An 18398-nucleotide genomic window follows, 5' to 3' on the forward strand; every position below is an offset into this window, starting at 1 on the left:
TGTATATGCTGATTTAATTAGGAGCTATTCGCTGGTGGAGAATGTACTTGCAATCAATATTTATTATGTTACTCAGTTGTGGTGCTTTGGATTCAGTTAATCACTGTTGAGTGCTCTGAGAGCTTTAAGAAAGTCAATACTGTCTGTTGTCTTTACTGGCAAACAATCATCATCACAAGTGGCATTCAGTTTTCAAGGAGACCCTCAGCGTACACTATGATTATGAACATTTAAAGAGGCGCATTAGCAAACAACAACTGCAGTTTTACCTTTTTTCCAAGCTCGGAAATGTCAGGATACTATCTGGAAGATAGTCGGGAGCTGCAGATGTACACATTGATGATACCAGCGTACAACCACCAACCACGCTCATAACCTTTTACTGACAGGTTTACTGTTGTAGGAAGCCTGGAGCTGGGAGAGATGGGTGGAAATGAATGGAGCTGCATATATCTGTTGTGCACATGAGGGAGATACATTTTCGTACAAGTGTATGTACCCGGAATAGAAAAGCCGTCTGCAGTTCACGAGATTATTGTCTTTTCCTGCAGGGACAGTAATATGTAAGGTGCCCTGTGCTGACAGTGCGGAGGTGATGGATGGCCGTTGTCTGTCGGAAATGGGAATGTCTGCATTTGTGTAATGGAGACAGAGAGGGGGTGAGTCCCTGAAATAGATTAGGAGCTGTTGTGACTCAATACATGTATAACACAGCACATGCAGGTGATGAGGACAAGGGACAAGGTCAATTAAAGGCCTGAAAGGTCGAATTAAAGGCTCTAATTTGCCAGAAACAAACCTTTGTGGAAGGTGGAAACGGAAAACGTTCAGTTTATCCTTCTAAATGTGCGTCTTTTCGTAGCGTGGTTCCAAAAATAGGCCCTGCACAAACCCATATCAGTCAAAGCCCACTCGCCTGAATGGGCAGCGGCACACACGCATGCACACGCACGGGTCAGATAGCCATTGACCTGGCTCTGTCAAATAACACGGCAGAGTTGTTCACATTTTTGAACACAATCTTCCAAGAGGCAGAAAATAAGGGAGAGGAGGAAAGAGGAGGAGAAGGAGGAGGGATGCTGTCTGCTCACCATTCACGCTTCAGTGTTTGCTCATTCAGTGTGTACGTTTTATTTAGCGCTTGACACAGTTTATATGACATTCAACTCTCCACTTTCCACAACCCTGACTCCTTTTAATCCTGCCGAGCCGGTCACAGTTGAGTTGAAACTGCTTGACCTGCGTTGCCGCAGCCACGAGGGTTCATATCTCACACAGTAACACTAATTCACTCGGCTTATCGTCAGGGGTGGGGGCAGGGGTAAGCTTTGTGTACATGTGGGGGTCATCTGGGTTCAAACCAGGATTTAATGGAAAATGGCTTCCGAGTCACGTACTGGTGTTGTGGGGGAGGTAGCAGGGTTTTTCCCCTTTTGCCTCTTTGTTGCCACAGAGAGGCTCGGGGAGCTGTACTGTAAGCCTGCGCCTGGCTCTTTTGTGTGGATGTCAGAAATGTCACGAGAAAGACTTCCTGTCATCTTCACTTCTTCCTGTGATTTCTCACTTTAAGTATCGGGGGAGCTGAGCATGCAGTTTAGAGCGCCATTCACCTTCATGTATGTAAATGTCATCAGGTGACGCTGATGACATTTACATACATGAATTTCAAAACTCTGCCTGGGCAACATGATGGTATTTGAATTACTGATCGTTCTGGCCTTTATTTTTAGGAAACTTTTATGCAATTGTGTGGTTTGGAGCACCTCTTATAAAAATTAAAGACTTGTGGACTTAAGCTTGAATCATTTGTTGTTTAGTTACACAAAATCCAAAGAGGGCATCAACCATTTGTTTCATAATCTTGGTTGACTGTTTAGTACCAACTCAAAAAGTCTTGAAGTTCTTTAATGCTACAATAACACTACAGCAAAGAGTGGAGTTACAGTTACGGACCGTCTGTGGCACAAACTCGGTTATTGCGATCAAATACAATGAATTTTCGATCTCACTGTCTTTGAATCAAAGACAGGATCAAGGTCTGCAACCACTTGGAGACCACTTGCAGTCTGCAGAATGACTTTAGTGGTAAAAGGGCAATAAGATGGAGTCAGTCTGATACGAGTTTGTTATTGAATGGGTTGACAACTGCATAAAGCAGCAATTAACAGTGAATAATCCAAAAATTAAAGCCTGTATGTATAAATTCGATGGTTTGCAGTTGCTTGCAAACCTTTGCCAGTCCCTCTGAGAGTCTTTACAGTATGTCAAAATTGGACCGTGATTGTTTGGAAATAGATTACCTCCCACAAAGCGACCTGTGCAATCACCTTGCAGTTGAAACTGGTCATCCAGACGAATGTGTTGCACGCTCCACCTCTGTTTGCTGCAACTACTTGTAATCAGGTGCTGAAATGTGAAGAAAAGTAAATCATCAGCCAACCACTGATTTCTTTTGTAGTTTCTTGGGTGGTTGTGGACCTATTTTTACTCTAGTGTGACTGAGGTTTGACTCAGTGATGCTTACTATTCTGTATATTTACAATGAAACATTAACGTTAACATGGCAACTTTTTCTCATAAACAGCTCTTTGGCCGTTTATGAGACATGTACCTAATTTTTCTGTATTTTTTTTGCTGTTAGGAAGGTTGTATATGGTGCAGAACATCTGCATTGAAAATAACTGGCTGCTTCATCTGTGATTCAGGCTGATCAGATCAATGATCCTAAACAATCAGCTGAAAGAACCTGTAGAGTGACGGGGGTGTCAATAAAGTGATGTGGTGATCAGAGACCATAGAAAACCAACGACATTCACGAACTTTTAACAGTTTATTTTACCAGATAAACTTTTTTCAATTTTGAGGGAAGGGAGTGAAGTGACTACCAATGAGAGCGAAGGATGTAGTTGATTAGATATGACAGGGTGGTAAAAACATTAGCGGGTTACCTAGGCGACGGGAACATGGACCATCTGCTCGTGACCGACCATCATCGACAGAGTGATGAATAATGACAAAGGTTCATGTTTCTGCCATCATAAATTACCCTTTTTAAATTACACACTTTTCCATTCTTAATTCAAAATGAGCGTTTAGCTTGAGTCATTCAGCTGGGAAAAACCTGCACATTCTCATTTTCTCTCACTCTCGTTGATACCATAATGCTTGTCCGTCACAATTACTCCGCATACTGAATGGAAGGATTAGCTGGAGCACCACATAGAGCTCCTGGACACACAGATGACTTTTAAAGCTCGCCACGTCCAAAGCGAGTGGGAACCAATGAGCCTAGTCACATATGAAAAAAAAAAGAAAAAAAGCTGTTGATGAAGAGGTGGTAAAGAAGTTGTCGTTAACTAGCAGGGAATATTCAGAGTCACGAGTGAATGGGAGAATAATGGGGACTGAGACACTGCGTTGAATTTTATTGTAAAGCAAAAGCTGTGCAGTTTTAGCGCACTTTAAAAAACGGGGTTATTGCTTTACAACAGAAAGAAAAGCTGCTGAATGCTCGCTGATAATATTCTGTGAGGCTGAGTAAGATGATGAGCGTCTGGCTGGCTAGGCTGCCTGTTGTGATGATCCCAAGCCCAGGCGGAGAGAGAAAGGAGTGTTTTTGACAGTGTCAGCAGACCTCTGCCTGCCTCCCACCTCCCGTTTCCTGGTTACACAGCTGACAAAAGCTCCTACATGACATGGATGTGACCCGAGCGCTTGGATAGTGATATCTCATCCACCGGTTATGACTTAAGAGTCTTGGCAAAAGAGCTCCACAGATCAGGCCTGTGCACATGATGTAATTCACACCGGATACAATATCTGAGTGATGGAAAGTGGCAAGACAGTCAAACACAATACACCTAATGTATATATCTCCTCTACATTTCATGGTTTCCTCTTTGTTGTCCCATTTTGCTGTCAGCAAGCAGATGACATTTGGGGAGCTCTTACCTGACAATTTGAATTCTTTGCACAAAGCTTTGGGTCCCTCTGCAAAATATGCTTTGTAATTAATTGATCATAAACAAGGTTCATGTGGGGCGACGGCCAAACGTCTGGCTGTATTTCATTGTGTATATCTATGAGAGAATGAGACCAGGATTTCATTAAGCAACACAATCCACACAGGGCCCATAAAAGGCTCCGGCTTGTTGCTATGGAGCTTAGGCTTGTATCAAGGAATACATGAGCAGAAACTGGAGACTTACTGTGGATACAGGGACAGGGGACAAAAACACTACATTGATATACAGGATTTTTTCTCTTTGACTTCCACATGGTTGGTCTCAGAAATGAAATGCACTTGTAAGATTTTAAGCCCTCCATACATCAGTCTTGTACTGTATAAACTATGCATTTTATCCAAACCTAACTGGCGTGTGTTTGGAGCGCCCTGCTGAGACTTCACAGCCTAATCTGTCTTTAAATCCTTGTTCTCCACAATGAAGCTGTTTGCTGTTTTCACTGAAGTACAGAAATAGTTGCGTGAACATCGTTGGATGCATCTGCCTTGGATGCTGTGCAGTTTCAGTAGGAACATATTTGAATTGAAGGCTTTTAAATAAAGCTACTGCTCGTCCTATTTCGTAAATACACGACAAAAACAAGCGTGTTTGATAAGGGTCGCTGCAGGGGACACCGTGTCACAACGTCACGTCATAACTTTTTCTTGCAAAATAGAGTAAAATCTGTTTTTGGGACTGGATGTGAGAGACATAAAACCCCAAAGATACTGCAAATGTTAACCCTGTTTTAACAGCATTTTAAAGACGTTTTCAGTTCAACCAGGCTTAGTTGGGGTCTGAAAAGGAAAAGACATAAAAGGAAAGCATCAAATAAATAAGACAAAGTACAAACTTCGAACGAGCCCTTATTTAGACTTATTTAGCAGGAAATCTTTGTAGAGCCTAGAACGTAATCTACACAAGTGGTCGACATTGTTGCTTTAATCTTTTGGCGGTGCGTTATGTGTTAATTACCTTGTACTCCTGTCCTGGTGTTTTATATGCAGTACCAGCCAAAAGTAACAATCAACCTGCTGGGATTTTTAAAAAGCCTTTGTTGTAGTCAGTTTTTTTAGAGGCTAACATATTTCTCCCTCAAGGTTTTTCACTTTGTACATTACCTCAATTGATACAAGACAGACTAGTGACAATTGTGAAGTCACAATCGAACAGGACATTGACGATAGTTGCGGACTGTATCGTCCTGATGTGTAGTTACATTGCACATAGTTTACGCTGTAGGTTGCGGTAAAGGTTTTCAGAGTTTTACGGTCTAGATATAGCTAGCAAAGATCTAGCTTTCCAGCCAGAGGATCGATCCCCAGTGAGTGTAGTAGTAAAGGAAGTCTGTAATCTCAGGGGACTCTGTTTACTTAAACTATTTAATTCTTGGATCTTTCTGAAACATCTTTTTAGTTCATCTTCTCTACGCACTTAGCTTCCACCTGCAAGCTAATGTTAGCTTGCGTGTGGGTTAGCCACAGATGCTAAAACCACTTTAAACTGGGATATTCTGAAGCTAAGTTTTTTTGGACTTCATGGGTTGAGCTGCTGATTTGTGAATCTTTTCTCACATTAGGGATTTTGGCCATGCAATTGTCTCCAGCTCTCAAGTCTGTTTTTTGAGCTGTTTTGACGTTATGGCAAGGCACAATCTCTCCTTGTGCTTGCTGGATGAAGCTGCTGCCACTGGGAAATGCAGTTTGGTTGATGTTCTTGGTGTCTAAGGTTTAAGTGGGTCGCCTCGTCATGTTAACATCCGCGTGAATGCGGAAGATTGCACTGAAACATGACTGATGTTATTCACCCCACCTGTCAGTGGTCTTAATGTTATGGCTGACTGGTGAATATCAGACTTTCTCTTAATGGCAAATTCAGATTTTTTGAAATTTTCTTTTAGAACTCACTCTCTCATTGGCCTGGACATGGAGTCTGGATTCATATGTACGCACACACATGCATGCACACACTTACACATAAGGCCCTTCGATTCTTGCGCCCCAGAGAGTCACTATTGCAGAACAAAAGCTGCCAGTGGAACAGTTAGCGGTTGCCTCATCCTGCTCCACTCTTGTTAATACAATTCCCTCTTTGCTGTCTTCGGCTCAGTGCAGTAGAGAAGCTGTCTTTCATATAGCATGTCCTCTGTGAAGCTGCTTCCCTTAGATAATATAGTGAGGTCCTTTGGGACTCTCCAGAGACTCCAGGCAGACAAGATGTGCTTGTCTGATAAAAGAAAGTGATGTGTACAAGTGTAAACATTCAATATTATTCACTCAGTGCTTGCTTGCTGCTCTACTCTTATCTGGAGCTCGCTGGCTGGGGGCTTTTCTTTCTCCTGTGAAGCCATCTGTAAAGTGTAATTCAATTGCGGCAGAGAAGCATTTTATATTTGATGCGTGGACATGCTCCGCACAGACAAATCTGATTCTGCGTCGTACCATGAGAGGGAAGGTGTGTCACGCATAACAGAGTAACTCTGGGCTGCTTTGCATCCTTTCCCGTGCTCCTAGTTTTCTGAGGCGACACTGACTCAATTAGTTTACCAAAAGTTGCCATACATGATTGCAGTCAGGCCTAAAGGTATGGACTCATATATGTGGTCTGTTTAGCAAACAGGAAACAGCGAATGAAATCTGTTTCCTGCGAACTTGTTACCCAAGAAGAAAAAGAAGAAGACAGTCTCCTTTAAGATACTCAAATAAAAAACTAAAAAAAAAGGACCTATAGAAAGTTCGTGGCCTTTAAAAAAAAAAGCTGTATTTCTCCTAAAATGCTTCCACGCAATTAAACATGGCTGTCACCTAAAGTAACCGAGTGTTTTTGCCCCTAATTCAGATGCTCCTGAGATTTTTCAGACATTTTACAAAGCTGACGGTGCTGCTGGGCAATGAAGTTAGTCTATCTTACTTCACAGCTGCTGATATATACACAGCAGTGCAGTGCTTTCAGTTGTCTACATCCATTGTAGACTCTGATCCCTTTGTCCTGGTTTGACCATAAGTCGTCACTGCTCAAATGCACAAGCTGAAACCACACAGCTGTTCCTGTTGTGACTCTGTGTTGGCTGTGATATTGTGTTGTCTTTGTACCTGACGTGTAAGTATTGATATACTGATAGTTCCATCACGTAAGTGTCATTTTGTCATGTAACACGTCTAATAATGCTCGGATGTAAAACAAACAAACAACCAAAAAAGTGTTCCCAGCAATTTGGTGCATAGTGGTGTGGCCAAAACCAGTACAAAATCAGAACTTTCGGAAACATCTCTTACATCAGCATCCTTTTTTTGTCTTCCATCCTGTATTAACTATGGGAAGGCTAAGTCGCGGATGCTGCATGCTGGTTAAGCCCTGTGTGTTGACATCACCCCCCTTCACTCACTTAGTGCCAGCAGTTCTACGAAAACAGTGTTAAACGTCTTTTACTTAATACTTTAGACCTTATCCCCCCACCCGTGTTTTTCAGTGGTTCCACATAATATGGATAAACAGTTTCTGGGCTGAACTCCATTAAGATCATTAGCAAAAGTTTCAAGCTGCAGATGAAGCAAAACACTTGCACGCTCAGTAAATGACCTTGTTTATTAGTAGAGTTACTTATTGATCATTTGATTCAATTTTCACGTGTCAACGTGCACCCTCAGTTGTAATTAAGCTCTAAGGCTCAGAAAGAGTTTCTTTTCATCTTCATTAGTGTATTTGCATTGTGCTGCTTGCCTGCTAATAACCTTGTTGCCTAGTATGGAAAATAGACGTCTGTGCTCAGCAGAAAAATTACTATAGTGGCAGATTTTGAGGTGAAATCCTCAGATCCTCAGTTTGGTCCTCAGAAGAGACAAATCTCCGTTAGGCTGCATCAGGAAGAGCCAAATCAAACACGCTATGGTTACACCTTGTGAATAAAAGAGCAGCTGAAAGTAGCTTTAGAGTATTCACATTCAGTCTGTGGTCAGACCAAATCAGCTGTTTGCTAATCTGTCATTATCAGACTGTAATATTCAATAAACAAAATGATAAAAAAGAGACGGAAGAAACACCCTTCATCCATCTAACTAGTGTTGATTTTGCATAATTTGTCCACAAGAGGGCACTCTACAGTCTCCCTGTTGGCAACACAACCATGAAACAATGGCGTCAGATGTTACAGATGTCTGTTACGCGTACCGGTGGTGAGGTTTAAAACAACACTTTGTCCATACCTAGTAGATATTTGGTCATTTTACAATGTGATATTTCGATATATGAGCCAATAATTCTTTTCCATACACATGATACATAAACAGATTTCCCTAACATTTACTATGTACGATTATTTACTTGTTCACACTCTATCTGACTCTGTTAGAATCAGCTGGTTGTTGTATTTGTGGCGTTCCAAACACGTGTTGCCAACTGGGAAATTGCCCTCTAGTGGACAATATATATATATATATATATATATATATTAGGGGTGCAACAATACACAAAATTCACGGTTCGATACTTTGGAGTCACGGTTCGATATTTTTTCGATACAAAAAAAAATGTTCATGCCTTTTTAATTTGTCATTTATTAAAATTATAAATATATATTTTAACTCAAAAGTACAGTTTTTAAATTTAATGTTGCTGAAACAACAAAGTAATAAAAAAATAAATCTATCTGATCGAGAAATCGCTCATCTTTGGAAAAGAGAGTTTATTACAGAGAAATGGCTCTTTCCAAAATAAAAGCTATACTATACGCTTCTTCTGGGCTATATTCTCAGCAGCATATTAAACATATCAGGTCCCCATAAGGAGAATCATGTGCTAACGGCTGTCTAAATGACTCGGGTAAAGTTTGTAGCATGCGTGCTTGTTGTTTTTGTCTGCTTCCACTTGTCTTTGCACTAGGATGATGTCGGAGTAAATGTGCAGTCATATTCATTGTGTTCCCACTAGTGCTGTCAGCGTTAATCTCGTTGAAATGACGTTAACGCCACAACACGGCAAATCTCCGTTAACGAGCTACCGCGGATCGCCCCGTGCGTGGGGCTGGACGGCCAACACGTTAACGAGCTAACTGCGCTAACACACTAGTTCCCACCCATGTAATTGAGCATTGCGTGGCACATCCAACATACTGTTTTACTTTAGTCCATGACGCGCTTACCTTCAGGGTCATACGTCACATGAAAACCAAAATACTTCCAAACGCCAGATCTGAATGAGGGTGGGGGAGGTCCATGTTGCCATGTTGCAAAGAGAGCTTAACTTCTGTCTCGCTAGCTTGCCCTGCGCTCAGTGAATCTGCGTTCGACTACTCCGCCTAGGCTGCACTGTCGAGCGCAGATCCACTGAGCGCTCAACATAGACAGCATCGTCAGAAGGAAAGTTGATAAAATAAATTAAAAATGTTGTATTGTTCGATACATATGCGTACCGAACCGAAAGCACTGTATTGAACGGTTCAATATCGATACGAGTATCGTTGCACCCCTAATATATATATATATATGTATAGGGTTGTCAGTGTTAATGCAGCGCTAACGGGATGTTAATGTGGCTTAAATGCGGCTTAAATGCATTAACGCCACCATCACGATTAACGCGATTAAAATTTTTAAAGCACTGAACTCAAACTTTGGACAAACTACCCGAAATAGGTTGACAGAGACATTTCAGGGATTTTGAATCAGTCTGAGCTCCAGATGGGTTAATTGTTAATCACGTTAGCTATGATGATGGTGTTAACGCGTTTAAGCCACATTAACGTGTTATCGCCGAGTAACCCCTTACACGGATTGATCTGCTCGTTAACGCGGATTAGCCCGTTTTAATGCGTTAACGCGGATCAATGTTAATTGACTGATTAATTGATTAATGCTGAATAATATATATAAAGAGATAAATTTATATAGATAAATCTATTGGACAATATAAATGCTGATACTGATAGATTGGCAAATAGCGAATATTAGCTGATAATATTTAAATATTGTCTGGCTCCAATAGCTAGTGCCAATACCAATAAATGCTTCTGTTTCCTTCAGTTTTTGTACTTATTTACTTCCAACTTTATACCAGGGAAACAATAAACCTTCAGTTTAAAAATAAATAACGCTAGTGTAACGTCTTTCAGTTCTTTCTCAAACTATCTTTCAACATTTAACCACTTTGAAACTGATTTAACGCAGCACATTGTCCAAAGCTGAAATGGAGGCTGAACATAAACACACCACAACAGTATATACAGATGTACTTGCCTGTGCGCCCAATATTATCAAATGTACAAGAGTTATGTAGCTATGCATTAATGTTAGTAATGTACTTTTGAATTTGGAAATGCAGCAACTATAACCAGCCAGCTTGTATGTTTGGTGATTGTTAATGAGCTGTGTTTGAAGCATTGCTTTTTAAATTGTATTTGAAATAACCAATTTCTCTTGGCATTTTAGCTTTTAACTTGTGCTTGTGCAGCAATTTGCTGAAGATAAACATCACAATCATAACTTTATGGAGGTTTTGACTCAGTTTAGACTGTGAGATCCAGATAATGCAATGACATAATTAGTGTATACACGTGGCATGTGCAGTTAGCTAACTATTCAACTGATAAGTCAATAATAAGGACGTTTCTTAAAATTTCTGTTTCGTTTACATGACGATAGCAGAGACGATGTACTGTATGGGGAGGAGTAACCAAGATCTCGGCCTTTCTCTCCCTTCTCTGTTGAATTATCTTTTCCTTTATTATGCAGCACCTCACTGCCTTATTTCAACAGCAGATACATCATATTAGTGAAACACGACGCCTTTAAGCACAGCTTCCCCCCTCTCTCAGAGCTGCGGCCCTCCATTGTCCTAAACTGCGTGGCCTGATTTGACAGCGAGAGTGAAAGCTGTCAAGCACTATCCAAAAAGCAGAAACTGTACGGTGATGTCATAAAGACACGCGCACAGACACGCAGCCATTTGGAAAGAAAAGTGAAACATCACGATACTGCCTGTAAATTTACCGTCCTGCCACTGACACATGAACCCTTTCTGTCTCCCCGACACAGTTCCTGTGCCTGAAGAACATCAGGACTTTCCTGGCAGCGTGCAGCGACGTCTTTGGCATGAAGAAAAGCGAGCTCTTTGAGGCCTTTGACCTCTTTGATGTCAGGGACTTTGGAAAGGTAAGGCACGACTGCTACAGGCCCGATAAAGAACGAGAGGGAGGCTTTGGCATCGGCAGCCTGCATCCACCCTCGCTGTGTGCGCCAGCTGTCCCCAAAGACTGTTCTGAATTAGTCAAATGTGCTGTTACACCCACTTTTGCCTTTGTCACGCAACTTGGAGCTACATTTTTATTAGTCTTTCGGTGATTTCTTTCTTAAAAGGCAGACTTGGTCTTTGTGAGAGCATCTGAAGTGTAATTAGAAGACACCGGTTTTCCCATCACAGGTGCTAATAAATGCAGTCTGAGGCCACAGTTTGGCTTTCTTCACACTCCCAAATCACGAGTAAAGCTGAAGTCAGCAACATGACCCAGCACTTTAATCGCTTCCTCTCATTAAAGTAAAAAAGTCAGCGTGCAGACGTTAAACGGGGGGGTTAAACGTCTGGCCTCCGGTTCGTTACTTTGATAGGGCTCTTCACTCGCAGGGCTGTGGAAGCGTCTGCGGCTCTCCGGCAGCCCTCGGGAGGTCCCCAGGAGGTTAATTTAGAAATACCAGGCTTGAGCAGAAAGAGGGTGCTGCTGCATTTTGGTGCACACGATGTGTTTACAAGATGACAGGGTCATGAATCCAGAGCTTAAAATGTGTGTATGTGAGAGCGAAAGACTGAAAAGCATCGATAGGAATGAAAAGTTACTCTGAAACACTAACTACTGGAGCACTGCAAGCTCACCGGTCAGGTGGCAACACTTGAGAGGTACAAGTTAAAATGGGGTACTTCAGAAGAGCACAGCAACAACACTCAGTGCTCACCTTGTGTTAGAGTTCAACTCTGTGTTTCAGCTACACTTTCACAGCTCGCTTTGAATTATTGGAACATAATGAAGATCTTCTCCATCTTCTCTCTAGCTTTTGTTTTTAAACTGGTGTACTAAACTGAATTAAATAGCTGAGAAAATTAAGCCAACCATTCATTAAGTCAGTTATAATTAAAAGATATTTGGACTGAGGCATGTTCCTTTCTTTATTTCCTGGTAGAGCGAAATACAAATACAAATCTGTATCCTTGCTTCTCAGAAACAAACAAATGTTAAGGTTGATTTATGCTTGTAATTGTACATTCTCATATTTTACTATTCAAATGTTAACTCCTGTCCTTCCAATAGGATAAACACAGATTTGTACAGGGCTTCAGTTCTATGTTAACCAGATATGATTTGGTGGCAGGTCCATGCTAGCTGTTTTGTTTCTAGTCTTTATCCTGGGTTAGCTAGCTACAGCAATGTGAAAGAGAACAGTTTCACAGGATTGTATAAGGTCCTGTGTACCCTTACTGACTCCATAGGAATTAAGAGGTTAAGTAGCAGTCGGGGGCTTCTAATGGACTCGATTAACTGATCATCAGTGAGTGTGAGCACCTCTATAAAGCGGTCTTGGCAATTTGTTGGTCTGAAGCATTCATACCAAATCATCACCCCTCATTGTGTGTGTTAACACAGTGTCACAATCTTTACAGGAATGGACGTCCCAGTAGAGTCGCCATAAGGTCAGAGCCTCACGTTCGTGACAGTACAGTTAGAAAAAGACCGAACAGGGATGGCTTGCTTTGAAAGATGACCAAGAAAAAGCCTCTTCGCTCTATAAAGAACGTGGCAGCGCAGCTTATGTTTGCAAATCAAAATCTGAACAAGCCTCATGACTTCTGTAACAACATCCTTTGTACGGATGAGACTGAAGTGGCGATATCTGGCCATGATGATGTACAAGCACCACATTTGGTAAATGAATGGCCTCAAACCTCAATGAGCCGAGGCGATGCTGTAACGAGTGGGTTGTGTTCCCTCCAGGATGATGTACAAACTCATGTAGAAAACTTCTTGCTACTAAAGGTGGTTCTACCAGCTATTGAATCATGGGATGTTGTTTTTTACAGTACTGTAGAGAGTCCTGTGACTATATTTCACATGACTATATTTGGTTCGAAGCTTTCAAACAGGAAATTAAAATGTTCTCACATAGAAGGATTTACATAGAATTTGCTTTTTTGATATTGGCCACATTAACCCGCTGCTACTATTTATTTGGAAGTAGTACATGAGGTAGAGCTTTTTTTGGTGCATGGTTACAGTTTCAATGGCTTACAGAACCTGTCAGTGAGAGACTGATAGAGTCAGACAGAAAACAATAAGTTCAGGGTGTTGCTGCTGGAGAATCATTCTGGTGTCTGATTTTGGCCGGATTTTTCTCCACTGGTTTCAGTTGGTGGAGGGAGAACTTCGATGATTCTTGAGTGAATCCCACTTTGCCCTGAGTGACTCTACCATCTCTGAAATTAGACTGGAAGCTGGTTGGTAATCCTCGCTCGGCTGGCTCCACAGAGGCTAATGGAGCGAGGCGGGCAGGGGATGAGCGAAGCTGCCATTTACGTGACTTTTTCAGTTTTTTTTATTTTATTTTATTTTTTTGTTGTTTTAAAAATAGCTGCCGGCTTGCTTCTGAATAAAACATCAGCTGGCTTGTTTATTTGAGAGTTTATAGACTTAGATATAGAGTCTGTGCTGGGAATATCTCTGTCTGCTTCAGCAGTCGCACTGTGTAATCTGAAAGGTATTAAAGTCCTTGACTCTGCTACTTTAGAAGCTGGGAAGGAGCATTAAAGGGAGAAATCCTTAGAAAACATGACCAGACTAGGAAAATCAAGGGTGCGTTTAATTTGTAAAACTGCATCTGCCTGACTGCTTTTGAAATTTGAACTCGCCTCGGCACAGCGCCGTGATATCAGCCAGTCACAGAGACAAAAGCAGCAGGTCTGTCTGCAGACCTTTCTGTTCGGTGCAAGAACATCTGGTTTGAACATCTGTCTTGTAGACACATGAGGGCTTGTGGGTTCTGCAGGGAGAACAGAAACTTGGATGTGCAGGCCGTGCACACACTGACACACACCTGGCTGACAGAGAGGAAGAGCGAGAGGGCTCCAGAGTTGATCTGTGTGCGATATTTAGGGCAATAGAGCTGCGATATATCCCCTCACTGTTATATCTGTGGAAGTGTTTGGCAGCGTGGGCGAAGAATCCACAACGTGTGTTTCACTGTAAGGGTTACAGTCATTTTACCATTCTTTGTGTCCACTGAATGTATAATAATACAATGTGTAGCTATTACATGGGTGTAATCAGTGTACTGTCTACATCCTGAAGCTTATGTGCCCCAGATGACATCACTAGCCTGATTGTGTTGCACACACACTGAAACAATATTGTTTTGTCTCCAAGCTCTTTTGTGTGCTAAGATGTGCACAAAATGCATGAGCTTTTAAAAAGACCTTTTCCTTACATATCATAGGAAAAATGTGCCATCTTGTGCTTAGTGTGAAAGTTTTACATGTTAGGAAAGTTTTAATGAATGAAAACACATACTGCCATCATCATCTCTGTCAGTGACTAATTGTCTCATTTCTATTTTATTGCTAATTCCAACTTGTTTTTTTTTTAAATAGAATCAAAGTGCTGACGGGATCTTTCCATGCTCACACAGTCACATGGTGGGCAGTTTATCCTGGAAACAATGACTCGCTTTTTTTTTTCTCAGCTTCAGTTTTTACACTTCAAGGAAACAAGATCGTGCAACAACCGGTAGCTTAAGAAGTGCTGGCTAGTTGATTTTTGTTTCCAGTCTTTAAAGAGTATTGCGCTGACCAAGCTTTTTTGGTTCTGTGGTCATCTGGATGACTTGTGGATGCTCAGGCCTCCACCCCTGTGTAGTAACCCTCCATTATGTACTGTATCCCATTTTCTACAGCTTTGCATGTGCCAGAAGATGCTACACCTGCATATTGTTAGCTGTGTGTCATGTAAATCATCTGGTAATGAGTGACTACTCTTGCATGCTGTTGTTTTCGCAGCTGCGCCCGACTCATTCATCTGCTTCCAGATCCCTGCGTTTTCATTACGCGTTCTAGTTTCATTAATCAGGCAAGGGTTTCCAGGTTTCCACAGTCCTACGGTTACGGTTTGATTTCGTCTTCATATAATATCAGCAAGACGTTACAACGGAGCAGGTATCCAATCAGGAATCAACCTCTAACACAGCGATCCCCAACCCCCGGGCCACGGACCCGTTTGGTACCAGGCGGTGAGAGTTGAGGCTCGGGTGTGAAATTTATGGTTTTCAGGGTTTTTATTAGTTTTTATTGTCATTTTTTATTGCTAACTCGGTTTCCCTTTTCCCGTTTGTTATGAATAAATCATTTTTTTTGGTACGGGTTTTATTTTGTTGTATTTATCCACGACACCTTAAAGGCCGGTCTGTGAAAATATTGTCAGGCATAAACCGGTCCGTGGCGCAGAAAAGGTTGAGGTCCGCTGCTCTAACAGTGGCTTTCTAGCTTTTCTTTCTTGTTTAAATATAATATGATGCAGGTTGTTTTGAGTTATTTCTTTTTTTTGTTCTTTTTGTTTTGGATGGGGTGTCTAAAAGAGGTCTGGACCCTTGAAAGCAACTGTCCTTCTTGGAGGACAGCAGGGAGATAGGGGTTATTGATTGCTGTCTTCCTCCTCAGTTGACTGTGATAAATTTAACTGTGGAAATCCACTAAAGCCCGATGCATCTCCTGACCAGCCTCCCCCCCATCATTTCTCCCTCTCTGTCTATTTCCTTTGTCCTTCAGCTGTACTGCTGATCACTGTGGTCAGATATCATATGTCTAATGGATCCTCGGGTTGTATCTCTGCACCACAGGGCTGAGCTGCAGGAACAGTGAGTCGCAACTGCTTCGGAGGCACATTTTAAAGGCTACAATTAGGTTATGATCAGAGTAATTGCTGGTCATTATTTTGTTCTCCGCCCCAGATATGGTAGAGATACCTCACGGGTTGTTGCTAACATCTTTCCAGCATGGCGTTGGAGGTTGGTGGTGTCGTAGGTGTCAGTCGATTAAACCTGCAATTAAACTCTCAGCCTCGCGGAGCAGTGAACCCACCTACAACAGACTAATTAGTCTGGCTTTGAAAGTGTAGCCTTCTCTCCCATCATGGTGTAATGACTTTTCTGCTTTGTGACAACACAACAAAAGGTTACAAAGATGTCAGTAACACAGAAAGGAGCTCGGTTTATGGCTGTTTTGTGTGTTTTTTTAATGCTAAATGAGGCCTTCAGAGAGAGAAGCCGGTCCAAACCTCTGCAAAAGCAATTAATCAGATTTTATTGGCAGGCGGCTCGAGACCACAGCTTTCTCTGGTGGACATTTCAACGTACAGAATGCATGTGCAAGCCTTAACTTTAAAAATCACTGCATTCCAGTTGCATTGTGCATGTTGGCTGACTGGCACATCTACTTTTAATGGAGCCGCAAAATTTATACTCCTTCCGCTCTTGGTGTGCTGCAGTGACTTTGTGCATGAAGAGAATCTGTTCTTCATCCTCAATCCATAGATCTGTGTACGTGGCTCGCTGTAATTAGCTCAGAGATGCAAAGGTGTCATCCACAAATATCTGAAACTTCACACAGGTGAATGGCTCAAGGACTCTAACATTTTAACCACGAAGGATAAAGTGTTCTTGTTATAAATGCTGTTTGCTATCATATCCTACATCCCTTTGAGTTCAGTAGGTGTTCCAGAGAATTCTCCACAGTCTTGTTACCAGAGAAATGTTGGCCATTCAGTGCTTTTTGTAGACCTTGAGTTCCAGCGTGTGTGAAAAAGCTTCCTTGGTTCACTTGCTGTGCACTTGGGTTTAAAGTCAATCCCAAAACAATTTGACAGAACCTGCTGAAAGCTCTGTGGATAATTCATGGACTCCTGGTGACTGACTGCACGGCAGCTGATTTCACTGGAAACACACTTCTCATAACAACTGGCTTCTTCAAGCATGAGCGCGTGCACTCGTGCAAAAAACAGAAAACCCATCACGCACACACACACACCAACTGCCCGAGCCCAGTTGTGTCTTTCTGAAGACCCTCCAACCCCCCCCCCCCCGCAGCTCTGCTTGCCGGCTGCAGGAATGGATTGTGTCTTTGATTGTTTCAGAGTGTGAAAGAAAAAAACTTGATGATTGTGGACATCTGTTGGAGCTCTCCGTGTGAGCTGAGTTGAAGTCTTAGCTTGTGGCAACCATCACCTTACTCTGTGCACACACAAACGGAGCTGAAGAGTAGGCTGTCATGGGAACTCGGGATCTTTTGGTTATGGATGTGTGAGCTGAAGACAACATATGCTTAATTTCTTGCTCTGTCCAATTTCTGCATTGCAAATTTTTCCTTGGATTACATTTTTCATTTAGTCAACTCACAGGTGACAAAACATACACAGATTTCTCCAACAACCCTTTCTTTGCTTTTGGTTATACTCCATCCACTATGATCATATTTGACTTTCTTTTAAATATATCAGGGAGGCAACTGAATGTCTGCAATTAAGCTGATTAAGAGAAGAATGGAAGCACGAGGCTCACTGTAATAGCTTTTGTGGACAATTAGATGAAACCGGGGAAGGCCGGCACTCACATGGCCAGAGTGAGGCAGAAGCTAAGACTCATCACCACGGCTACCAGCGTCCTCAAAGAAAAGCTAAAACTTGCCCTCAAACAATAATTCTGTGACATTTGAAAAGCCTCACTGGCCTTCTAACGTTGAATTAGGGAAAAACTTGCCTGATAGTGTAGGTTGTAGTGTTTGCATACGAGTGTGTGAGAGTGCCTCTATATTTGCGTGCATGCTACAGTGACTCCTCCGAGGACTGATTCATCTCAAGTCTCAGTAAGCAGCAGGAAACAGGAAGAGGAAACGGTCACCACAGAACCCCTCTGGGGTTGTTTCTATATTCAAATTTGCCTTCAGGTGTAAGGGTGCATGTGCACTGCTATCTGTCTGCATGTGCTGCATTTTGACTCATGCCTTTAAAATCCAAACCACCCATGGTGGCCCCCTGGTGCCAACCAGCCTGTCGAGGCCTACAGTATATTTTGTGTAATTGTGCTCTGGTGAGCCAGGCCGAGACAATTGGACTCCTCCCCACCACCCCCACCACCACTCTCCACCTCCTCAGTCTTGTTCTGCCACAGGCTCTATCAAGCCCGCACTCTTCCTGTGACCGGGCTCTGGCCCCTGGAAGTGGAAGCGTGTGTGTGAATGTGGGAGAGTTTATGACACAGAGAGGAAAAAGAGTGTGCTCTGACTGGAAAACTGGGTGGAAGGGGAATTTATATTTATATTCTTGCCACTTTTGGTCAGTGGTGTGTGTGTATCTTTGTGTAAAGACATTGTGTT

The 18398-nt window shown here is 42.2% G+C and overlaps 1 protein-coding gene across 2 annotated transcripts in view; it reads left to right on the forward strand.

The window, feature by feature from the left end:
* Positions 1 to 18398, forward strand: part of LOC120736244 (guanine nucleotide exchange factor VAV3) — a 92809-nt gene that overhangs the window by 6790 nt on the left and 67621 nt on the right. For both annotated transcript variants that reach the window (XM_040036236.1, XM_040036237.1), the window contains exon 2: positions 11033 to 11149. In XM_040036236.1, the coding sequence (XP_039892170.1) occupies positions 11033 to 11149 (117 nt within the window). The remainder of the gene's footprint in view (positions 1 to 11032; positions 11150 to 18398) is intronic.

Source organism: Simochromis diagramma, unplaced genomic scaffold, assembly GCF_900408965.1.
Source record: "Simochromis diagramma unplaced genomic scaffold, fSimDia1.1 OVJJ01000271.1, whole genome shotgun sequence".
Taxonomy (NCBI): Eukaryota; Metazoa; Chordata; class Actinopteri; order Cichliformes; family Cichlidae; genus Simochromis; species Simochromis diagramma.